Source organism: Macrobrachium rosenbergii, chromosome 22 (assembly GCF_040412425.1).
Source record: "Macrobrachium rosenbergii isolate ZJJX-2024 chromosome 22, ASM4041242v1, whole genome shotgun sequence".
Taxonomy (NCBI): domain Eukaryota; kingdom Metazoa; phylum Arthropoda; class Malacostraca; order Decapoda; family Palaemonidae; genus Macrobrachium; species Macrobrachium rosenbergii.
The window spans coordinates 41,934,632-41,957,522 of record NC_089762.1 but is presented as its reverse complement, the minus strand read 5'-3'; the positions used below and the strand labels follow the sequence as shown (position 1 = coordinate 41,957,522).

General features: G+C 35.0%; 3 protein-coding genes across 3 annotated transcripts; 1 reads left to right on the top strand and 2 right to left on the bottom strand.

The window, feature by feature from the left end:
* Positions 1-1,460: 1,460 nt before the first annotated feature.
* Positions 1,461-13,854, top strand: LOC136850797 (uncharacterized). Its single transcript, XM_067124809.1, has 16 exons — positions 1,461-1,628; positions 2,429-2,656; positions 2,768-2,977; positions 3,315-3,494; positions 4,177-4,293; positions 4,537-4,719; positions 5,472-5,621; positions 6,021-6,192; positions 6,868-7,067; positions 8,622-8,799; positions 9,221-9,436; positions 9,538-9,750; positions 10,363-10,511; positions 10,814-10,934; positions 11,223-11,336; positions 12,598-13,854. The coding sequence occupies exons 1-16, from the start codon at positions 1,560-1,562 to the stop codon at positions 13,278-13,280; spliced, it is 3,183 nt and encodes a 1,060-aa protein (XP_066980910.1). The 5' UTR covers positions 1,461-1,559; the 3' UTR covers positions 13,281-13,854.
* Positions 13,855-14,704: 850 nt separating this feature from the next.
* LOC136850798 (glutamate receptor ionotropic, delta-2-like) lies at positions 14,705-19,613 on the bottom strand. The gene is made up of 9 exons (XM_067124810.1): positions 19,490-19,613; positions 18,842-18,969; positions 17,904-18,025; positions 17,534-17,759; positions 17,108-17,256; positions 16,757-16,852; positions 16,095-16,264; positions 15,345-15,471; positions 14,705-14,912 (listed from the first exon to the last, which is right to left on the bottom strand). Exons 2-9 carry the CDS (start codon positions 18,927-18,929, stop codon positions 14,784-14,786), a joined length of 1,107 nt encoding a protein of 368 aa, XP_066980911.1. The 5' UTR covers positions 18,930-18,969; positions 19,490-19,613; the 3' UTR covers positions 14,705-14,783.
* Positions 19,557-22,891, bottom strand: LOC136850799 (uncharacterized). Its single transcript, XM_067124811.1, has 7 exons — positions 22,798-22,891; positions 22,361-22,414; positions 21,932-22,040; positions 21,541-21,632; positions 20,915-21,081; positions 20,258-20,451; positions 19,557-19,740 (listed from the first exon to the last, which is right to left on the bottom strand). Exons 2-7 carry the CDS (start codon positions 22,389-22,391, stop codon positions 19,557-19,559), a joined length of 777 nt encoding a protein of 258 aa, XP_066980912.1. The 5' UTR covers positions 22,392-22,414; positions 22,798-22,891.

The following is a 22,891-nucleotide window of genomic DNA, read 5'->3' as shown; positions in this document are numbered from 1 at the left end:
AACATTTTCTTGGGTTTTTAAGTATTTAACATGTTAAAATAAATTTTAAATATTTATTTTTAATTTAAATTTGTTAAAAATGGTATTTTTTTCATTATAAACTAATAAATCGTAAAAATTCTTGAATTCTTCAAAACTGAACGTCTCGAACGCAACTCTTTCGTGCGTAAGTCGTCTAGACTACTAAATTATGTAAGAACCCATTCAAAAGTTTTTTTTCTTTTTGCAAACTATTTGTTTCACGGTGCAAGCTAGGTTAACTTGGCATCAAGAATACTAACATTTATCAGCAGTGACGCTTAATTATATGCAAAATGAACTCGGGAGACATATAAAACATACAACAGTAATGTGCGCTCACATAATTGCTAATTCGGTATTAGATTATCGTTTACGTTGAAATTCTGAGTGATGGTATACATATATCATAGAGAGGTGATTATTCTCTATAATTTAATCATTCTGTAATAACAGACATTCACTGCAAATGCTAAAAAGGGTTAAATGCACACCAGCAGGACAGGGTACGGCAAAATTATGCTGCCGCACAAAGTTGCATATCTTGATTATAACTTGGATCCCGAATAACTTGAATAGCCTGAACCCTGTGATGACTGATCATAACCACAATGACTGACACGCCATCTTCTCTGGTAAAAGCTCTGTTTAATGATAAATCTTGGTTTGAATTCACTTGCATGTCAGTTATGCAATCAAAGGTAAAGTCAGGGAGCGTGTTATGTAAAACCTATTTTCCTGCTGTTAGGCATGCCTTTTGTATTGCCTAGAAACCACGATATTTCTGAATTTAAAAATGAATATTTCCTGTGGTGCGAGGAAAACAAAAATTGTGATCTTATTTTTCATATGGAAAAAATCCTGACCTTTTGCTACTCTCTGGAAATGCAACTTTTCATCTCTGCTCCATCCTGACATTTCTCAGTGATTCAGATATTTGCGATTATGCTGTTTCTTTTCTTTTCTTAAATACTGAGTGTTCTCATATAATTTCAGGAGGGTACTTGCTATTTTAAAACAGAAGTTGGCATAAGGCCAAGTTAATCATTAATCATTAACACAGCAATTTGACAGACAGTGCCTTCTACTCTCGGCTGTAGGTTTCAATTATTTAGAACAAATTATTTAGTACAAATTGTCTTGAGCTGGAATTTATTGAAAGATTAAAGGTGCAATTCAAACAATGGGCAGACCGAGTAAGATTTGGAAATGAAACAGAATGAGATTGCTTATGCAGGTAGGATTATGCACAAGTCTACTGTAGTACGATCTGCATAGCTATAAGCACATGAAACATGGTATATTGAAAAGATTATATCGATAGGATCTCTTTTAAACTGAACACTGTATCTAGACGTTCTTTCATGTTCATATGAAACATTATTTGGTGTTCATTCGAAAACCTCAGACTCACCGTCCCACCTCCTACACTCACCCACAAAGAAGAAGAAGAGGAAATGTTGTTGTTGTTGTCGCTATTTGATTTTTATGGCAGGAAGTTTGAATAGTTGTGTCGTTATCTTGCTTGTTTTTAATGCAATATGGAGAATATTGAAGAATGCACGAAAGCTAAATCAGTTCTAAATGTTCTTGGCCCTATTGCTAACCAGGTAGATAGCTTATTTCTTATTTGTTTGAATTAATTGCAATTAGCCAAACATTTTAACTCACGGCCCAATCATTAGCCAGTTGTCGTTTATGAACCGTGAACGTTGGTTTATTACAATTTTAAGATTATTTGGGTACTTTGCCTATCCTGATTTCATTATTTAGCCTAACCATGACATGCGATTGGAACTATCGTAGGCTAAGTGTAGTTTGTTCCCATAGCTGGTGCTGGAAGTAGTTTAGGGCAGCTTAATCGTAGGCTACCCTATACTAATCACCCCCTAGGTATACAGGCTATTGTGGATAACCTATTCAAGTTGCCTCCTGTAACTGTATGCAGTATAGGCCAGAGTATAGCCTAACAGGGCTGTTCTGTACACCCATATGCAATTAGTCCAGGATAAGCTAGTAGCCTATATCCTTATTTTTCTCAAAATTTGGTCATGCAAAAACTAAGTCACCTAGGCAAACAGGAAAATGAAAACTGAACGGGAAGAAGAAAGAAATTTCAGTTAACAGGCCTTCACAGTAAGTCGTTAATCGCAGGCAGTGAGCCAGCTCTCAAATAGGCCTACACAAATAAATAAAATTAGATTAATGAACAAATCCACTCCTGACTATATTAGGCTATGCAAAAAAAATTTTGTGGAATACCTAAGTATTATATCTCATCCTATTGATAAATTTAAAAGTTGGATTACATAAGTGTGTGTGTAGGTAAGTTAGAGGTAAATATAAAAGCATAAAGTCCAATTTTGATGAAAGTAATCCTCTAGATCTTGAATATAATTCATTTTTACAGGTTGTAGAACTTAAAGGAAAGTATGGCACAGTCTGTGATGCTACTGCTGTCATGAGGCTATTGAAACAGTGTCAGTCTGTGAAGAATGCTTGTGAATTGCTAGTATCTCGTCTATCATCTTATGCCCACTGTCAGAGAGATACACTACTGAGTTCAGAGGTTCAGAGTGTCAGAAGCCGATTGGATAAAGTGATTGATTCTCTCACAGATTTCACAAGAGATCTTCATGTAAGTTATTTAAAATTCTAATTTCTTTTTTTGTCAATGATTGATATTTAGTTCTTTATTTAAATCTTACTGGAAATCCTTTATGGCTAACTGTTTTTTCTACTCTTACAGCGTGGTGATGCTGGTGTGAGAGAAAATGATGAAGTATGGTCAGACATTATTGAAAACTCAGAAAACCTCTTGTCTGTGCTAACAGAAGCTCTTTTAGCCTGGGACCGAGCTCAAGTACGAAAGATTAATAAGTCCATTGCACATGTGAAAAGCCAACTGTCTCGTCTTCAGCAAGTACATTTTGTGCAGCACTTACCAGATGATTTCCAGGTACCTAGAGGTTCTTATTGCATATACTGTAAGTTGTTTGTTGGTCATCCAAATTAGAACCTTCAAGTAAGCTATCCAATACATGAATGTCTGGAATTCATAGGGTGAGTTACATTACATTGGAAAAATGAGCATTTCATTCACAGAGCATTCCCTCTTATGTTCCATTATCCTTGGTTTGATATATTAGTAACTTTGTAGCATTTGATAATTAAAAAGATATCAAATGCTACAAATATGTAAAATGACGTCATCTAAGTAGACAGTAACATTATGATGTGGAAGTCATTATTGCATATATTGCTGAGTCATTTGTTGATGATTTTTGTATTTGCAGGAAGTGGTTTCAGCATTCAGCAACCTCCTTAGTCTTGTACAGTATCGTTGTGGAGACCTTTACCGGAGAGGACAGAGTGAAACACTGCAGTTATTAGCTCTTCAGTTGTGTCAGACACTTCCTCTTCTTGCCTCTACTTGTGCTGCAACTGTTAGCTATCCTCTTAGTAAACAAGTGAAGGTTAGTTTTTTTAGTTCATTGATGTGGACAATGAAATTATGAATTTTGTTAATACAACTCAGTAAGTTTACATTAGCCAGTCCCGTGCTCATAAATTAATGGATTCATTTATGAAAATATTAAGTATATCACAAAAATTACAATTTTATTTAGGTACCAATGTATGTATATCTGTTACTACCATGAAAAGATGCCATTTGCTTATTATCTAGCCAATCCTCTTAACTTCAGTTTCTGAAAAACTACTGTGTTTTTTAACCTCCATATGGGAATTTATGAATTTCATTCTTGTTATATTTTAACCCTCAAGTTACAGTTTTTGTTGATTCATTTCTCTTGCTGCACTGTTGAATAACTGCAGTAGCTGGTCTTGGTAAACTACACAATTTTGGTAAAGACACCTGCTGATTCAGTTATATTTACAAAGTTGGCCAGGTGGAGTTAACGCCTTAGATTTACAGTAATTGCACTGGGCTCCAATTTTATCACCAAAGTGGATGGGTTTTAATGACACTGTAAATCTTTGGTTTGTACTCTGAAATTCTGTACAGAAATTTTGATTATGTCATATTGTATTCTAGATGGCAAAAATAAGTAATTGCACATGTGAGTGAGTCCTTAATTTTTACATGATGAACACCTCTGATAAAAACATTTATAATCACTTATTTTTCCCACTCAGACTAGTAGAGAACTGGTGTTGAATAGGATACAAACCTTGTTAGAAGATACTGAATGTCATGCTGGACAGGGAAGTGATGATTACGATATGGAAGAAGCTGGAACATTCATTTCATGTGTGAGTATGAAGTTTCATGATAATATAATATTGCACTTTTCATCCAAAGTTTTTTGTTGATGGAATTTGTATGATAATCATAATGGAATAAGATGAATATCTGCTTGTCATGAAAAAATTAGATTTGTTCACAAAAAGCCCTTTAATTGTATGTTGCTCTATTACCGGGAATGTTGAATTCGAGTCACACCAGTCATTTCCTTTTTATTTTTTTCCAGTGATTTACTAAACACATTTTTTCAGGTTGACAAGGCTCTTGATTTGCTTACAAGAGAAGAAGTGTGTGACGATTCTTCACATATGCATCAAGCCCCTCTTAGTGAAGAGGTTAAATCTTTGCTAGAAGAAGTTCTACGTCATGGAGTTGCTGTAGCCTACTGCAGCTGTCCCGATGATAACCGAGCTATAATGAGCATGTGTGAAAATGTAAGATTTTCCAGAGTGTTTTTGATTATTTATGTAATATGCATGTTGTTCATGTATTGTATTATTGGTGTAATCTTCAGCCCATATTATCACATAAAGTATTTATGACTAAAGCAGACAGTCTATTATCTGAGGAGATGTATTATCCTTGGGTATGTTATTGCTAAGTCTACTGTACTGTTGTGAAAATTTCAAAAGTCTCAGTAAGTTAGTTACATGAAAATTGACCTATTGTGAAGCTTTTAGAAATAATTTCCACATGCACAGCTGACAAACCATTATGTTAACATTTTATGTTTTGTTTCCCATCTTTGCATGTTCTTGAATTAATATTAATACTCCCTGAAGCTTGACAGTTATCATCATGGAGTAAATGGTGGCTAGTTTAAAATCAAGTTACTGTGTTGAATGACCTTCATGGCCCGTAGTCTTTGACTCTTAGATACAATCCATCCATTCATTCAGAGCCAGTTGAATACTGTTCATCCGTTTTTTCACAACCAATCAGTTTTAAATATTGTTTACTTGCCAGTAATTTTGACATGCGGAGATTGTATGAAATACAAAATTTCCTTGTACTATTATATTCTGAAATATTAACATGAATTTTGGAAATCACATATTCACTGGAAATATTGACATTTGTTACTGTGATCCATTATGAAATGAGTAAAATCTGTTTGCTTAAAGCCACTCTTGCGTGACATAAATTGAATCAAACTTTTTGTAGAATTGTTTAAAACTCATTATAGGTTTTAAAGCAGTTGAAAAACCTTGTTGGCATTGAACGTCTGGAGTCACACGATGAAGTTGACTTCAATCTTGCCAAAGAAACGTTAGCTGATGCTGTAGAAAGTCTGGAACAGAAGGTGAATACAGCACTGATTCGTCAGATAGTAAAGGTGAGAGGTTTTTATTGCTTTTTTGGTGTTGCACTGTAGGTCCTTCATATTCACACATGTTAAGAATCAAACTGTCAGTAGAATATGCCAAGAGAAAAATTTGTTGTTTCTTGTGATTAATTATGCACTACACAAGTCAAAGAAAATATAAAATTTTGTTGATAAATTTAGAAATCCTGTTTTGCATGTTGTAAAGACTGTTTTTAGTAGCAGATTGCCAACAGTCACTAGACTGAAGGAAGAGCTATAAAGATGGAGGGAATTTGACATTTAATTTAGTGTCATTGTCGTTGGCCAAGTTAGAATTACAGATCTGTCTGTTGTAGTATAACCATGATTCATTAATTATATGAATGCGTGCTATTCAAGATTGTCCTTTATGTTGTTTGTATATTCTAGACTTTTGCTGTTCCACTCGGCCCTCTACAAGCACTACTAAAAGTTCTGGAACCCAATCATGAGGTCATATCTTCAAAAGCTTTAGAGGATCTCATTGCTAATTTTGATCTCCATGTAGACCACATCTTCCAGGTTGGAGGCTTTGCTGCTGCTTGTACATCAGATAACTTGAGTGAGTCGTAATTTATGGTCCATTTCTGTAAAAGTTAGTTGTGTTAATATGTTTTTAAACCATTTTTGTATAGCATGCACACGCTTTCATGTTTTCATAACATACACATAGAATACATAAACAGTTAAATACAAAAGTAACAATTTCTTCCTGGCATGTAAGTGAGCTATGTGTTTCTTATCTGTACAGTTCTACTGGTTGTCATCTGTTTGTAACAAATGAATTTTTGTACAGTTATGTATAATATTTGTATCTTTGTACAGCCATTTTGTTATACTTAAGATTTGTATGAAACTGCTTTTATACTTTAATAATTTATGTGGAACTAGCAATGAAATCCCACCCTTATTATTGCTGAGAAAATGACAACATTTCGTTACTGCATTTCAGCTCATTCATGGTTCCTGCAAAGGGATTGCATGATGAATAGACAGTGTATGGCAGTAGCAAAGTTTAAAGACACTGGAAAGTCATATGTTCTCAATATGCATCTAACCCAGCAAAAATTGAAAAATAGAGTTCCTTTATTATGTTTCATGTCTAAAATTACTTTTTTTTAATTATAGCTAGTCATTACTAATCCATTAATAATAAGTAGCCTTATTCTGTGTAAAAATATTGTTTGTAAAATGTAAGATATTTAAAACTTAGATTTTGTGTACTTATGCAAAACAGGAGTTCGTCACATCAGAAACAGCCTGTTAACTTTGGAATGGCTTGAAAGCTGCTTGATCCCTTCTGTTGTAAATGCTCATAGCGACCATCACCTGCATGCCCAAGCACATGCTCACATGCTAGCAAAACACTGGAGTATGGCTGTAGAGATGCTGTGCAACACTTTGGATGAAATCATGGATCCCTCAGCATTTTCACTAGTGAGTCGAGAGAAATATAATTTTACATTTACTTTTGCATGTTTTCCATAGAAAGTTAAATACTGTACACCATTTCTATAACAAAATGAATATCTAATGCTTTAAAAAAATTAAATTAGTTTTTTCATACAGACCCATTACATATTCTGTAGCCTGCCTCATATGTCCATTAAAATCCCAGATGTCGGTTTAAACAGTCAACCTTGAGAAAATAGTGGAGTTGGGAGGGAGAACTCCAGTTGTAAATAATGGGTTGGTATGAAAAAAAAAAAAAAATTTTTCTTGCAATAAATAGCAACTTTGGTGGGATGAAGAGATGCTGTTGAGACCCCAGAGTTGGCTGATTGGGACCTTTACAATCTGTGTGAGAGCATTTGGGAGTGAGACAAGCATGCTTGCCTATGGCCTTATCAACAGAAGTTCATATTGAAAAGTGGAAGGCCTGAAAGTAAAATATGAGAATTCCAGTTGTACAGTATTTCAAAATGGTTAATCTAGATGCAACATTTACCCAGTATGCAAGACATAGTGATGAATGAATCCAACATTCCTACATATGTAGGATGACATAACAGAGTGAGAGAGGACTAAGTTAATGACAAGGAGTCCCCAGAACCTAGGACCCCCAGGTGATGCAGGTACCACATTTCTTGGCAATCCTGTTTGCTTCAGTAATGATGAGTCTAGCCACATATGAAGTTGAACCCTGAAGTGCCTGTCATTAAAGCCGAGCTGACAATAAGATTCGACTAGTTAAAAACTGACATTTTTCTGAAATGAGTTTTGAGTAGCACAACTTAAACAAATGAGTGGCGCAGTGTAATAAGGTGCAAAGCGCCGTTTTTAAAAATGATAAAAACGCATTTAAAGTTTGCCAACTATGAAAACGCTTATAAAAGAAAAACCAGCCAAACGATTTCTATGAATCATACTCATTTTAAAGGAAATTTATTCGCCTATTACATATGCAAAAATCATTATAGTATGTTTTGTCATTTAGCGCCACAACCACAAAAGTGAGGTAATGTAAGATTGTAAAGTGTTAATGAACACAATGAAAATGTTTTCATACGGCAATTAAAGCATGTTTTTGTGAAAACAACCTAAAATATTTATCCTAATAATGCTCTAAAATTATTATTATAACATATCTGAGTAAAATTTCCATGAAAATATTATAAAACAAAACATCCTCCTACATCCACCCACGCACCTCCACTGGTTGCCGCTTGCCTCCTTTTATGACGAGTCTTATGATGTAGCAGTGAGAACTCGCTAAGGGCGAAATTTCCCTTTGTTTTGCATGGATTTTCGAACCTTTTGCCAGTAACATAGGGGACAAAAGTGTGTGTACAGGATAGTGCTGTACTTTAGCTGCTCGCTCACAATAAAAAAACCAGTTCGTCATGTGGCTTTTGCCACCTTGTTACGCCGCGCCCCTCATATATCTTGCATATTTTCCAGATTTTCTTCCATAATGTTCAGGAATAACGTAGATTTCAATCTCAGCCTTATGTATATTATTGTATTCATGTGTCCATATTTACTTTGAAGGTTACTAAACAAGAGGTTCATCAGTCTTGGGCATTGCTGAAAGAACAGCTTTATACCCAGGATATGTCATGGATAAGCCAACATGTGGAGAATGTGATTGCTCTATCTTCTCGAGTCCTTGTGCTGCATCAGCTTGACAGCTTTTTGACAGATCGCCAAGAAGAGGATTTGCAAATGGGTTAGTTTTATGGAATTAGTCTTATTTTATTATGAATATATTTTTATTAGCTAGCATGAAATGTATTTGCACTTATTTCAACAGTTAGTGTCCATACAGTGTACAAGGTTCTTTTTTTTCATGTGCTGTACTGCATTGCCAAATGCTGCCAGGAATGTAGAATTATTGATGGAAAGGTCATTGCAAAAAAAAACACTTTTTGGCAATGTCTCATTGTTTAGATTTCTGTATAGGTTGAGGTATTAACCATCAACATAGTGATTTCTAAATAAACTTTAGGTGTAGATGAAGAGCTTTTCATTTCCTTTAAATAGTCATGTAGCATTAATTACAGCAATGTTTTTAACTGATTTGAAAACAAGTTTTGCATGTATGAATCATGAAAACTATATTAACACTTAGATTTCTCTGTTATTTACAGCCATATCAGAGATGAAGAAGAGCCTTGGATTAGTTTTAGAATCTCCAAAAGATCTGTCTCGTCACCGCAGCTTGATCAAGAGAGTACAGCTGACGCTAACTCTTCTCTCTCGTCTTGCAAATTCCCTTAATGAAGAAAACCTGCAGTTTATGGAAGAGTTTAGTTATACAGAAACAAAGAAAGCACCTAGAAAAGCAGTACCAACAAAGTTAAGCGGTATGTGTCGAGTGATATTTGCCCTCTAATGGTTGAATAATAGGATGCCAAAAATAGACCTCATTTTCTACCAAGTAATTTTTTTTTTTTTACGCCTGCAGAAACAGACAAACGTCATTTAGTCACCTCCAACATTGAAGACATTCCAGTTGATGTAGCAACACCATTCACAGCAAGATCTGTCCATAAAGCATCGAAAGAACCATCAGACGAGGAGGATAGAAGTGAGAGACCAAAGAATCAGTTGAGGTCAATGAAATCAGCATCAAAACTTGGTGAAGGAAGATTTAAGTCAACAAACACAAATTTGACAAGTTAGTTCACTTTGATATTTATTTCTTTGTGGCATGATTGTATGTCATTTATAGTAGAGATGAACTTGCTGATGAGTCTAGAGATGAGGTCGAGTGGTTTCATTAAATCACATAAATATCTAACAGGTCTTAGTAAAGTAAGGATGTCTGTTGTCAGCAAATGTTCCTGGTTAATAACTTTGCCACATTGAAAGCTTGTAGTAACCTGTAATTCTATATCTGGGAATTCACTTGAAAATCTGTTTCAGTTTGTCATAATGTATAGGAAAGCATGATAGAGAACTTGATGTAAATGTCAGTTTTAATGTTTGGAAGAATAACACTTGTTTTTCAGTAAAATAGATTACTATTAGCTATATTTTGCTGTATGTAAAATGTATTTGCAGATAGTGTTTGCATTTCACCCGTGCTGGGGCTCCCTCAGTTATTTTCATGATTTTATGATTTTGTATATAATAATGCACAACTGTTTCGTTATTTATTAGCTTGTTTCCTTTAGCTATAAGAATTAAGGATCTAGTATGTATGTTAATTCTCCATGGCTATCTGAAAGTTGGTGTTTCTGTTAAACCTTCCATTTAAGTACAGTATGCTTGATGTTGTTTTCAACAGTGCAAGGACATCATTCAAGATCTTTGCAAGCTATTACAAGTGACACATTAGGACTGGACTCCACTTCAATTGACATTACAAAGTTTCTGAGCCGTTCAACCAATACCTTATCTTCTGCACGTTCATCTAAGAGAAATTTTTCTCTTAAGGTACAACACTTTCTGTGCATATATTAGCTTTAAATCATGACTATGAAGAGTAATGTCTTATGTGTGAGATACTGTAATTATTCCTCAGAGAACACTTATGAAACTCAATGCTATAATTCATTACTGAGTCTAACCAGGTTAATTTTTACTGTATTTCACACACATCAAGTTGATAGCACTACTAATGAAATACACACATCTGTTTATTTTGTATTGCTGCTGTTACTTAGAAGTAAAGGTAAGGAGTATGTATAAAATTACGTCATGTGCTCTGAGATACTAAAATTTACTTGATTTTTCAGGTCAAAGAAATCAGTTTGGATATTAATGCAGCATTGAAAAGATCTGACCTGCCTCCTCTTCCAACTCAACCTGATAAGAAAGGGCTCCTACTTAAGGGACAACTGGAAGCTAATAGCATAAGTAAATGCAGTGATGATTTTTTATGAATTCACTTAATTTTTGTCTTCTTGGTTATCAAAACACATTAGCCTCAGCTTTAATTGAAGCTAAGGTCTGGAGTTTCATGCAGAACAGCCACTAGCATATCAGGAAAAAACCGTTTGCTGGAATACTTGAAAAGTGGCATACTCAGGATCATTTATATAAATTTGGTATGTGTTATTCTTACAAATTAAAAGATGTGTTATTCTTACAAATTAAAAGATGTAAATCATATGATCTTTCATGTAATTTTTTGCTTTTTTGCAGTGCATCCAGCATCTATAAGTTGTGATGATAGTTCTCTTGTAGAGGTGTCTGAACTTATTGCAAAAGAGAAATCCCTTGTGACTTCCCAGGAAAGCATTGGCAAGGAACTGTCAGGTATGTGGTATTTGGTTGTATAGAGTTCTTTCTATTACTCTTTAGAAATATTAATTTATTGGATCAGTATTTTTATCATCATATGTTACTTTAGAAATATCAAGGTGTGATATGATTTCTAGATTGCATATGTTACTTGATTAAGCAAATTTTGAGCAAGCTTCATGTGGCCTCTAAATATATTGTCATCAACTAGAAGATGCCAGGGATTCCAACTTTTATTAGGAATGAGTTTTAACTCACCCATTTAAATTTGTTCAGTGAGAAGTATAATTCTGTTTAGATACCTAGAGTTTAAATTGAAAACAGCAGCACTTTAGATCAAATGTCTCATCCAGTTCAAGTCAGTCAGGACTGTGACTCAGACTAAAGAATTAGGGATGAATTGGGATTGAAGCAGAAGCAGAACAAAACTAGAGAGAATGATAACTCTTCCACATCCAACCATATGAAGGGAAAGCCTGCTGTAAGAATGTCAATGGCAGTTATGAATGAAAGTATTTAATGATTTGTGAACAATATATACGCAGCTGCAGCACCAGACATATTTCAGTTCCTTATACAGCATTCATCTTTTTGAATTTTAAAATAATATTTCAGTGGGGAGCTTATGCAGCGGTCAGTCTGCTGCTGCTAGGTTGGTTGTGCAGTGTACTGTTTTAGTAGCTGGTAGTGTTCATTACTGTTATTACTGTATTTGTATTGGTAGATGTTTACAGTAAACAGTCTAGTTGAAATATGTAAGAGGCAAGGTTAATGATAGTACTGCAGTAGCCTCACATCTTAGTTGGGATTTGTTCCTAACATATTGTATATACTTAAATCAAAACTGTATAATGCATAAAATACTATTTTAAATGTGAAATTAAGCTTACTTCCAGCCCCACATGTTAAAGTTTCAGATTATTTTAAAAGATCATTAGTAAAGTAACTGACAGGTGCCATGCACTCTTGATAGCAAGACAGGTTTTGGTGTCTCTTAAATCTTAAATATATGAAACATTATAGGTCTATATTGCCACATTTAAACAGTGAAAACCTTTAACTATAGTACCAGACAGAATTAAGCCATTAAATATAATTTCTGTAACACTTAAAAATTTTGCTTAAATTATCTAATGCTAAGTAGTTTAATCTTTAAACAGCATGATAAGACATTTCGTAAGTTGTGAATCTTGTGTGTATATTTTGGCTTTAGAAATGTTATTGTATTTTTTGTAGTATTTAAATAGACTTATAGTATAATGATTTCTTTTTGTAGGTATACTAGAGGACCTAACATCTCTTGCTGGGGACCTTACAGATCTAGTTACTCCTTCAACTCAGAAAAGAAAATATCCATGGGAGGACTTTAGTCATGATGATAAAGAAAATAGTAGTTCCTCTAGTCTCCATGGTATCAAGCTCCAAAACGTGTCCTTTAATCCAAAGTTTCCTGAAATAAAGAGCAGTGACACCTCTGAAGTTATATTTGAGAACGAGGAACCTTGCACCTCAGAAAGTGCATGTGAAAAGTCATCTTCGTCTATCTCTGAGAATTCGTCTGGTGGTTGTGCAGACCCTATGGTTTGGAAAGACTTCACTGCCATTTTAGAAACTAAAACCCCAGCTAAGAATAATCTTTTTGATTTCACAAATCACTTTAACAGTTGGCAACCCTCTGGTATGCAGATCTCATTTACCACTTTTGGCAAAAGTAACAAAAGTAATACACCACCCACTGATAATCAACTGAAGACTAAAGTAGCTGATTTGAGTGATACCCCTTTTCTGGTGAAGTCCTCGTCACAGTCTTCTCTACCTGAGACAGATTCTACAGCAGAGCAGCTTACAGGCAATTATTCTGTGAGCTCCTCAAGTGCTACTTTTGGAACACCTCAGAGACTTAAAGACATTCAACTAGTTCAGGAACGGCTTAGAGCTCTTAAAGAGAATATGAATTAGAGGTTTGATTTCATGTGGTACTTGTCATTTTTTAATGGTTTAAATGTCGACTGAAAGAATATAATGAATGAGACACATACTATGTTCCATAAAAAACGTTTCATGATACACTGCATTGAGAGATTTTTTAAGTACAACATGGAGCAGGTGACGGGTACATTGATTCTGTTTTTCATTTTGTACTGTATGTATTATGTATTTATTTTACTATTTTATCTTGCCTGCTTTAAAAGTACAAAAGATATTTTTAGGGCACTGATATTTGCATGTAGAATTTGTAGCTGTAAAAGGAGATTAGTATATTCGAAGTAGTTATTATAGTATGATACAGTACTTATAGAATAAACATTCACATTTACATTCTGATCTCATACAGTCTCATGGTGAAGGGTTATGTATGTAATTATGTAGCTAGTATATACATTTATGTCATGTATGTAATATTTAAGTATTGGTAAGGGAATTAGAGCTGTATTTGAGTTACTACAGTAGCTTGTAATTTCTTACATATACTGTCTGTATTTGTATATAAGGATGTAGTTTTTCATCATGAAATTAAAGATTATTCTTATTATTTTTATTATTATTCTTTACCTTCTGGTCTTTGTATGTGTGCTGCTTTTATTTTTTCAGTTTGAGTTATTCATTTCACTTCTGTCAAATCTCTGCCATTTCATTTTGGATCAGTATAGCCTTGCTTCCACTTTACCAAAATTTGTTTCTCTGTCAACACCAGTTTTTTTTTAAGTGGCCAATGAACTAAGTTTCTGCGAAATTCATTCTTCTTATTTGTATTTTACTCCACTGGTCCTCTAAAATAGATATACATTATTTTGAATGCACTTATTGTGTTTTGTGTTTGCTTTTATATGATGCTCTTGTTTCTGGAATGAATCTTTCACACAGTGCAATGCAACAATACCTCAAAGTCTTCATTTTTGTTATCTTGAAATTCCAGTGAAGTTGTATGGAAATTAATTATATGATACATTAAGATCTCACTTGACATGGACATGCCTTGGTACTACAGTCAGTTCTGATTTTAGGAATTGATTTTATTAGGAAATTTGATAATTTCACTCAAAATTGAAGATGAATATTTTTCAGTGGCCTTGTGAGGAGGCTTGTACATTTTTCCGTGGACTCCAAAACCTAATAACTCACTCTCTTGCACAGATACTCAAATAATTGATAGCATGTCTATACCTTTAAAAACTTTTTGCTATCCTTCAGTTTAGATAAATCTTTTTCTGTATTGTAGTACCTGACTATTCTTAATGATTTTGTCTAGGTGAAGGAGATTCCAATGACCATAAAGTGAAAGTACCACAAATCAAGTCATTCTAAACTCAGTGGCATTCTTCCATAACATGAAATCCTCATCTACTTATATAGTCAGATTATTGGAAAAATAAAGCTACATATGCATTTCACATAATTCTTTATTGATGAGATTTTCCCTCACAGATTAAATATTTTAGCTGCTTCTTTTAACACAGCTATTTAATGTAATTCAGCAGCTTTTCCCTTTAATTGAGCAGATTTGGTTTTGCAAATGCCAAACTGAATTTTCTCCAGTAGAAATACGAAAGTTGAGATTATGTAGCCAAGAAATAGCATATAAAAAGCAGCCTGGAAATAAAGACATACATTTTACACAAATATTGCTATCAGACTCTCACCAACAATAAACAAAAATTCAAAGAATGTCTGTCATTTTCACAGTTTCATGTAGCCATGTTAATGTATATTAGGAAGTATTGATCAGTGTAATAAAAAAGCTGAAAATACCATCATTTGGCTCATATCAATGGGTAAATCACTTAATTGCAGTGGATGAAGTGGTGAAAGTTATTGCAGAGAAGGCCTGAAGCATTACCTGGTCTTAAGCCCAGGTTCTTATCATTATTCAGAAGATTTACCCTATTCATATGGAGCAAGCCCACAGAGGCCATTGACTTAAAATTAAAGCTTCCAAAGAATACAGTGTTTTTTTTTTATCATTGATTTGTTGATTAAGCCATGGTTCATTGGTCATTGTTTTCAACTAGGATCGAGTCTCACCTGCAGGTAGATCAGCTTTATCGGTCGTTCCATCGGAGGAGTTTTGTCTGGTCTTGCCTTCTTCATCTTCATGAGCTCATCCTCTTTCCACTTGATGATGAGGCCTGCTTGAATCATCCTCAGGATCCTGAAAAATTAGATTTGGAAGGAGGTAATATTGATTCAACAGATTATAGACTTGGTGAAAGTGATTAGTACCATAGATATATTCATGCATACCTTTTAAGATTAAATACTCCACTTTAGGTTACAATATGCTTTCCAACATAAGATTTATTACTTTGAATCAGCATTGCTAGGTTCCACTAAAGAATATAAGTTATTTATTCAACTTTCAAAGCTCATAGAAATTTATTCTCTTGCAGTATCCATTTTTTATTTTTTTAATGTTTTTCTTACTCTCTTTCGTCAGCACTAAATATTCATTTAGAATAAGTAAAAGAAAATTTAAGTGGTGTCCAAGAGCTTAAAGACATCCATGATAAACAATCTTTCCACACTTGTTGCACTTGAATAAGTAGCTTAGCGTACCTATAATTCAAATAGGTATTGACTTCATATTCTAGAAAATCAATGACACTACCCCGGGGGACTGGGTACATTCACTCCCAGTTAAAACAAAAACCAGGTACCGCTGCATACAACCATTTTCTAGTTGATGTGCTACTTTGGAAATAGAAACAGCCGGTCCATGAGACTGGGTGATTTTAACCATTATGAAAATGAATTACTAAACATTGAGACACTTGCAGCCTGTTGAATTCATCCTTAAATGGAGCCCCTATTGCACATGCGTAGCCGATCCACATAGAGGAAAAAGTGTCTCTTCCTATGTGGAACCTCTCTATCCCATACCTCATAGCCTCCGTTTTTGCCCTCAGTGAAGGACTTATGTATAGGAACTTGTCTCTTTCCAGAACCTAGAATGAAATCAAACTTTGATTATTCTGGCAAAAAAGGTCTTGAAAGCAGTCCAGTTCATTTTGATGGTATGATTGACTGATAACCCATGTATGAAAGTAATACACATTTATATGCAATGTGTGTGTTGGTAGGGGGTGTTATTTGCATGTGTGAGGGAACAGTTTCTTAAAAAGTTTAAAATAAAAACTAGAGATATCCCATTATTTAAAATAAGGAAATTTAGTTAGAATAGTAAATTTTAATCAATACTATACACTTAGGATACGTTTGGTTAAAGAATGACACATATGCTCCTAACAGATTTTTGCTTCAAAGCAATAATTACTCCCACTGATACAAAGGTTATTCTCTCAAAGTCCAAGTCCACTGTCATTTCTCCACTAACATTTACATCCAGTTCGCTCTTTCTTCACAATTTTTTTTTTTTTATTCAGTAGAAGTCTGGCAGGTATTTGGTCTTTTAGACTTTCTCCATGCAAATGTCTTACCAGTTTATAGGCCAAGTCCCCTTGAACGAAGCTTTGATCTCGATCCTTGTGGTTGAATAATGCCCATGTGTCCTTGTAGATGCCCTCGGTTGCATACTAACAACAGAAAAAAGCTCTCGAGTTCTCTAATGTAAAAGTTTAGTTATGCAAACATTCAGACTTGAAGAAGTTTCAGTAACATTCTCAAACCTTTAAATCCCTTCCCTTCATTTTACATTTTTCCATATTTTATGCGCTCGTGATTCACTTTACAATTTGTATGAGTTTCGTCTGATTTCAAACTTAGCCCTACAGGTGCTTTCTTGCACCTACCTCTTGTTTCAGACCAGATACTTTGTGACTGAAAATTACCTTGAAAAGAAATTCCATCATTGACAAGCGGCTCGTTCCAAGGGTATATCCTTCATGCTTGACTGCCCGAGGAAGATCAGTGAGAGAGTCTACCGGCTTCTCATAGGGTGGGATAGCCAACACTGCTATTAGTGTCCCAGAATAAAGGGCTGAAAGTCCAAGAAGATGATACTGAATTTGGATATTCAAGTTGCTCATTTAATTATTTTTTTTTTATTATATTGATTTATTGGAAGTATATTTACTATGGTGAACACGTACACATACAATGCTCACAAAATTCAGAATGGGGTCATTGTATTATGATTACCTTTAGTGAATTCTTATTTTGGTTATGGTTTTATTCAAGAATGTCGAAAACAGACCAGGTCACACGAATTAACCATCGTTTTGTCATATAAGAAAAAAAAAAAAGAATTACTGTACCATAAACAATCAGGCAGAAGCTGTACCATGCAAAGAAAACGCATCTGTGTGACCACAGCGCCACTGAAATTTGATTTCCCTGGTTGATGACAGATCGAAATATGTTGAAGGTGACCGCTTGGAGAGTTCCTATGGATTCTTGTTCCAAGCAGTATTCTGTCAGATTTGACAGGACCCTCAGAATAAGACCCAGGGACAGAATCGAAAGAATGATGAGTCCCCATACCTGATTGGAGGAAGGCAAGTCCTAAAATTAAAATACAAGATAACTTACAGAACTCTTTACACAAATGGTACAAAATGTGGTAGATGAGTAAGGAGTAGAGGAGATTAAACTACACACTGATTATCATGTCACAGGGCTATATACCATTGACTGGAATGGAGAGAATACCGCAAAGGTCCGATTCTTAATTGTAGGAGCTTGTGAAATTATGGTGATTGTGTCCTGATAGTATAGGTGGGTGAAGTCTGCTGCCATTGCTCTTGTCTCTGCAAAAAAGAATGACAGTTAAGACAAAGAAGAGACACATGAATGATATGGGTGAGAACTTGTTTCATTTCATATTGTACATTTTATTATCTTATTCATCTCAAAGAGCTAAACCTCTATTTTGACTGTTCTTGTTAGTAAGTAGAGTACTGTAATATACTGTTCATTAATAGCTTCGGTATCTTAGGAGTTTCGGAATATCTGTGGGACAAGAGGCATAACGTCATGTGTTTAATGATTTTGCCTATTATTGGTCCTGTAGTTGACTGCAATACAGTATAGGCTCACTGAACGCACTAAATGTCTTGTTACAAAATTACCATCAGAAATCATCTTGAATCTCTTACAAACTTTAATTTTTCATGCTTTGGGCCATAGATTAGTTTTTAAGAATAGTTCATCACGAGGAGAGAATTGAGAATAGGTTTGTGAAATGAGTATCTAATTCGCAAGCAATCTGGTTAGAAGAAGACCGAGAAAGCATAGCTAGACGGGTTGGAAAAGGTGTTATAAAGGTTTGGCCTTAATATCTAGGTTGGTTGAAACTACAAGAAGAACAGTCGAGTAACAACTGACATAGGTGTGTTGATCTGCTACGTTTTGATACTGTACCGTAACAATATGAAATGGTTGAGGTTGTGAAAGATTTCTGTTCATCATTGATTCAGCAATGATCCTTAAGTAAATGCATTTATGTTCACGTATACTTGAAACACGTTCTTGTTCATTCACCAAACCACTCCTTTCACCTAGGCCTACAGAAGAAATGCCCCACTTCAAACCATTGAACGACCATTAATAGACACAAGACTTACTTGTGATTGCCATGTGAGCCATGGCCACGTTGATTTCGTCCCTGAGGACCATCCCAACGACGCCGGTCGCTGTTCCGTCCGGTTGCATGTCGCCCCATGTGTTGTCAATGGACTTCTTGATATCGAACCTGCAACCGGTTTGGAAGTACAGTAGGCGAATCAAATGTGTCGGGGGTTCCAAGCAGGTGGAGGGGATGCATTGTTGAAATAGCTTCAGCATCAGAAATAATGACAATGAGATGGCTCCAGCAGAGGCAGTGAGTCAAGTGAAAGGGCATTACTAAAGAACATGGTGGATTAGTAAGGTAAATAGGACTGGTGGCATACATGCAGCAAACTTTATTTCATAAGGGATTGTTGTTAATCAGGAAAATTTTACTATACATCAGTAAAGGATTTGAAAATTAATTCGGCAACGCCACATCAGTAAACAAACAAGTAAACATATCTGAAAACAACCTCCTCTTGGGAGGCAATAATTATTTCAGATGATGTAAAGAGCAGACAATTATATATTAATCGCCATTCCCGTACATGTAAATCTAACAATGATACGTCCGTATTTTACAGTAACTTTTTTCATCTGTTCATACAGAAAATGGGAAAAAGCACTTTAAAAGAAGAAGAATCAACAGAACGCCCCCTTACGTGAAGTTGAGGACGGCACTGAGAGACTTCAGGATAGAAAAGTCGATGCCCGAATACCTGTCTTGGTTCACCCCGTCCACAGAGACAGATTCGATGCTGAAGAGAGGGCAGCGTTGTTTACACCTATTTTCAATGTCCGGCCTTCCATATTCTTGTAAAGGAGATGGTTGTCGGGCATCAGAAGACGGGCCAGGTAATTCCTGCTGCGATTGTTGGCGGTGGTGATGTCCGTGAATTGCTTCCTGTGGAATCTGTAGTGGATGTTACAGTAAGTGATTGTTTGCAGTTTGTCTTTGGATTCTTAATGGTCGTATCTTATCGATCATTTGCGTTTATCAAACTTTTCAGCTTTGCTTTGTCGAAGAACGTTTGCAAATTTTTAGATATCATTAAAACGAAAGAACTGGCCTTCTGTTGCGATTCAGACATTGGATTTTAATATATTAATATTGGCCTGTTGTTCCGTTCTTAGTACAAAATTAATTTACTCATAAACTTTGCTGTTGATCAGATGGGTTTAAAAGGGTTTTAACAAACTCATGAGCTCGTATATTTATAGGGTACTTATACACATTTATTTAAGTTTTTTTATGTGGTTGCGGGCTAAAAAGTTTAAGTATTACAGCTGGGGTTTTAAACTTTCTTACTTCAGTACCTTGCCATCAAAACTGTCAACAGTGTTACCAGCCCCAAATATACCACATGTTATAGAATAATATTGACTAAGAGTGGCAAAGACTGACGAAGAAGCTATGGTAATATATTCACCTCGTGACCCCACGTAAGTCTACTCTTGACCAGAAAACCCAGAATTTTCGGAGTGATTCTGCAGTCATAAGGTTGACTCTTGTTCCCTCCCGAATTAATCCTTCAAGGCGAGGGATTAGCAAATCCGCCTCATCTCTGTCCTTCAGAGCCAGAAGCCATCGGGCTGAGTGGCTCTTGAGTCTCTTAGATTTTATCTGTAGAGGTAATGTTTATGCGCATACAGTATAGGCCTACATGACGCATACAAGAATTGGAAAATACGATATGCACAATTGTGAATACTTGACCTACTACACATTAAAATGAATTATTTTCTATGAAGCAATAAGTTTACTCTTTATTGACTGCTTTTATAAGAAGAAAGCATGAGTAGGCCTAGCCCCCTCCTCCCATTTATCAGTGAATTTAAATATAGAATATTTCTGACCAAAAATTCTCTGCCATGGATATATAGGTGATACATTATAAAATAATAGTTACAGTTTTTAGATATATTTTAGTAGATTCAGTGCACTTGTTTCCGCCATTAAATTCAACACTAAATGGGAAACAGATGTCAAATGTCCTTTTCTAAGTATCTTAATCGTAAGGATACATACTCGTATTCTTTCTTTATAACTATAGATATTATTCAGAACACCTAGAAGCAATGAATACCTTCTGGAATATCTGCACAGCGTTGTCTAATGAACACATGACCAAGAAGAGAGTTGTCCCACCGACAGACTCCAATGCCTGACCGAGCGTTTGTAGACCGACATCATAGGCCGACAGTGTGATCCCACGAAAGGCTTTGGGCAGAGTGGTTAAATTCCCCAGCCGATCTGTTGGGTTTAGACATATTTATAAAGGAGCGAAATGAACTTTAATATTTTAGCAAGACCTAAAATTGGGACATTGAATGTGAGTTATGGAGTGACATGAGTCAGTGTTAAAATTGAAAAACTGAAATGTCTGTTAGTAACAGAGTAAAGAGGAAAAAAAGGTAAGATCTTGAAATGTAAATGGTAATGAGTACTGGAATAAATCTTAGGAATAAAGGACGTAGATAAATATTGAGAAACAGAGCTAGTAACAATGAAATAAAAGGAAGATCAGAATTCATCAGTAAGCTTAACGAATAAAGCAGTAAAAAAAAAAAATTCTAGAATTCATGCAGAGCAATGGATATCATAGTAAATTTTAAAAACTATCTTAAAGTATGAGTTGAATAAAAGTAAAAAGGTCAAGTCTAAAATTGGACACGATAATTTCATGTCAAGAACGTAAGCCTACATCATTACCTTCGTTATCCTTGTCAAAGAGAATATGCAGAGACAGAGGAATGTAGCTATTTAGGAGAGAAGGGATTTCGACCATAGTCTCGACAGGTGACCTGAAAAATAAAGTTAAATTAATAAAATCGTATTGAGAGAAAATTATGTCTCGTACAGGCGTGTTGATATAGCAAGAAAAATCCAGAATGTCATGTTAAATATTGCCGCTAATTCACCTACAGGCATAGGCCTATAGGTAGTCTTTCATGTAGACATACGCTATGTATGTGTATAAAGTGACATGTCATATGCGTTGTAATCATCATAACAGAATTATGAAAGGAAAAGATAAAATTTGAATCGGATTCCCCTACAAGAATTGGCTTAGATGTTTATTACAAGTTAACATCCTTTTTACCTTTGTACTGGACATGGCTTCTCTGCCGTGCAGTGTCGTGCAGACGAGTTGAGTTGGGGATGAATCTGCTGTCCTCCGATGTCATGGAACACGACGTTTAATATGGTCCCTGAAGAGAAAAAACAAAAAAATGGAATCTCTTCGTAAAATATAAGTGAATTTCTCTCTCCCATTATGATTATTAAAATAGTTACGTGTAAGTTATTATATAAAAATAAAATGGTCCCTGAAGAGAAAAAACAAAAAACGGAATCTGTTCGTAAAATATAAGTGAATTTCTTTCTCTCTCTCTCTCATTATGAATATGAAAATAGTTACGTGTAAGTTATTATATACATAAATAGCTTTGTTCCATGTTGTCATCCATTGCTACTTTATACATACATTATATATATTATAATGACTGGCAAATTCCAGTTTATCACTTACACAAATGCAGACAAGTGTTGAGATCAGCCATTCCCAGAAGCGACTCATAGGCTCCTGAAATAAAGATAGAAGAATTTAATTAAAGAAAGTAAATTATAATAACTGCCAATTACTGCTTTCTTTTATTAGCTTTTGATTTATATGTTGCAGGACAGAACCAGTCATTTAGTTACGTTAGAATAAAACTGAGCAAAGATAGGGCAACTGTTATTTGTTGTTACGCGATATTGCTGGATATATGGGAGTGATTGTGATAAAGAAAAATTAATATTTCAACGTAATTATGAATTTAGATTCTCTTACGTTTTTGTTCGTTCGATATAACAGAGTACCCTTTGAAAACAATTAGCCTAATGTTTCTCACTCACAAACCATCTTACGGGAAGACGAATTTTTTCGAAAAAAAAGTATCGGAAAGTGCAACTAGCCTACTTAACGTTTCTGAAAGGTGAGCAGCCACAGCAACCGTTGACCGTTGACTGAAGATTATTTTCAAACTGAATCGTTTGGCGTTCCCTTCAACAAACTTAA

What these genes read in the sequence shown, in the direction of transcription:
- LOC136850797 (XM_067124809.1), top strand. Translation starts at nt 1,560, where the DNA reads ATGGAGAATATTGAAGAATGCACGAAAGCTAAATCAGTTCTAAATGTT. An exon ending in TGATTCGTCAGATAGTAAAG is followed by an intron (nt 5,622 to 6,020) that starts GTGAGAGGTTTT and finishes TGTATATTCTAG; the next exon opens with ACTTTTGCTGTTCCACTCGG. An exon ending in CATTGGCAAGGAACTGTCAG is followed by an intron (nt 11,337 to 12,597) that starts GTATGTGGTATT and finishes TTCTTTTTGTAG; the next exon opens with GTATACTAGAGGACCTAACA.
- LOC136850798 (XM_067124810.1), bottom strand. Translation starts at nt 18,929, where the DNA reads ATGCAACCGGACGGAACAGCGACCGGCGTCGTTGGGATGGTCCTCAGG. An exon ending in TCTCTCCATTCCAGTCAATG is followed by an intron (nt 17,760 to 17,903) that starts GTATATAGCCCT and finishes TCCTCCAATCAG; the next exon opens with GTATGGGGACTCATCATTCT. An exon ending in CTTCTGCCTGATTGTTTATG is followed by an intron (nt 17,257 to 17,533) that starts GTACAGTAATTC and finishes TTGGACTTTCAG; the next exon opens with CCCTTTATTCTGGGACACTA.
- LOC136850799 (XM_067124811.1), bottom strand. Translation starts at nt 22,391, where the DNA reads ATGGCTGATCTCAACACTTGTCTGCATTTGT. An exon ending in AAGCCATGTCCAGTACAAAG is followed by an intron (nt 21,633 to 21,931) that starts GTAAAAAGGATG and finishes TTTATTTTTCAG; the next exon opens with GTCACCTGTCGAGACTATGG. An exon ending in CTGTGCAGATATTCCAGAAG is followed by an intron (nt 20,452 to 20,914) that starts GTATTCATTGCT and finishes TTACCTCTACAG; the next exon opens with ATAAAATCTAAGAGACTCAA.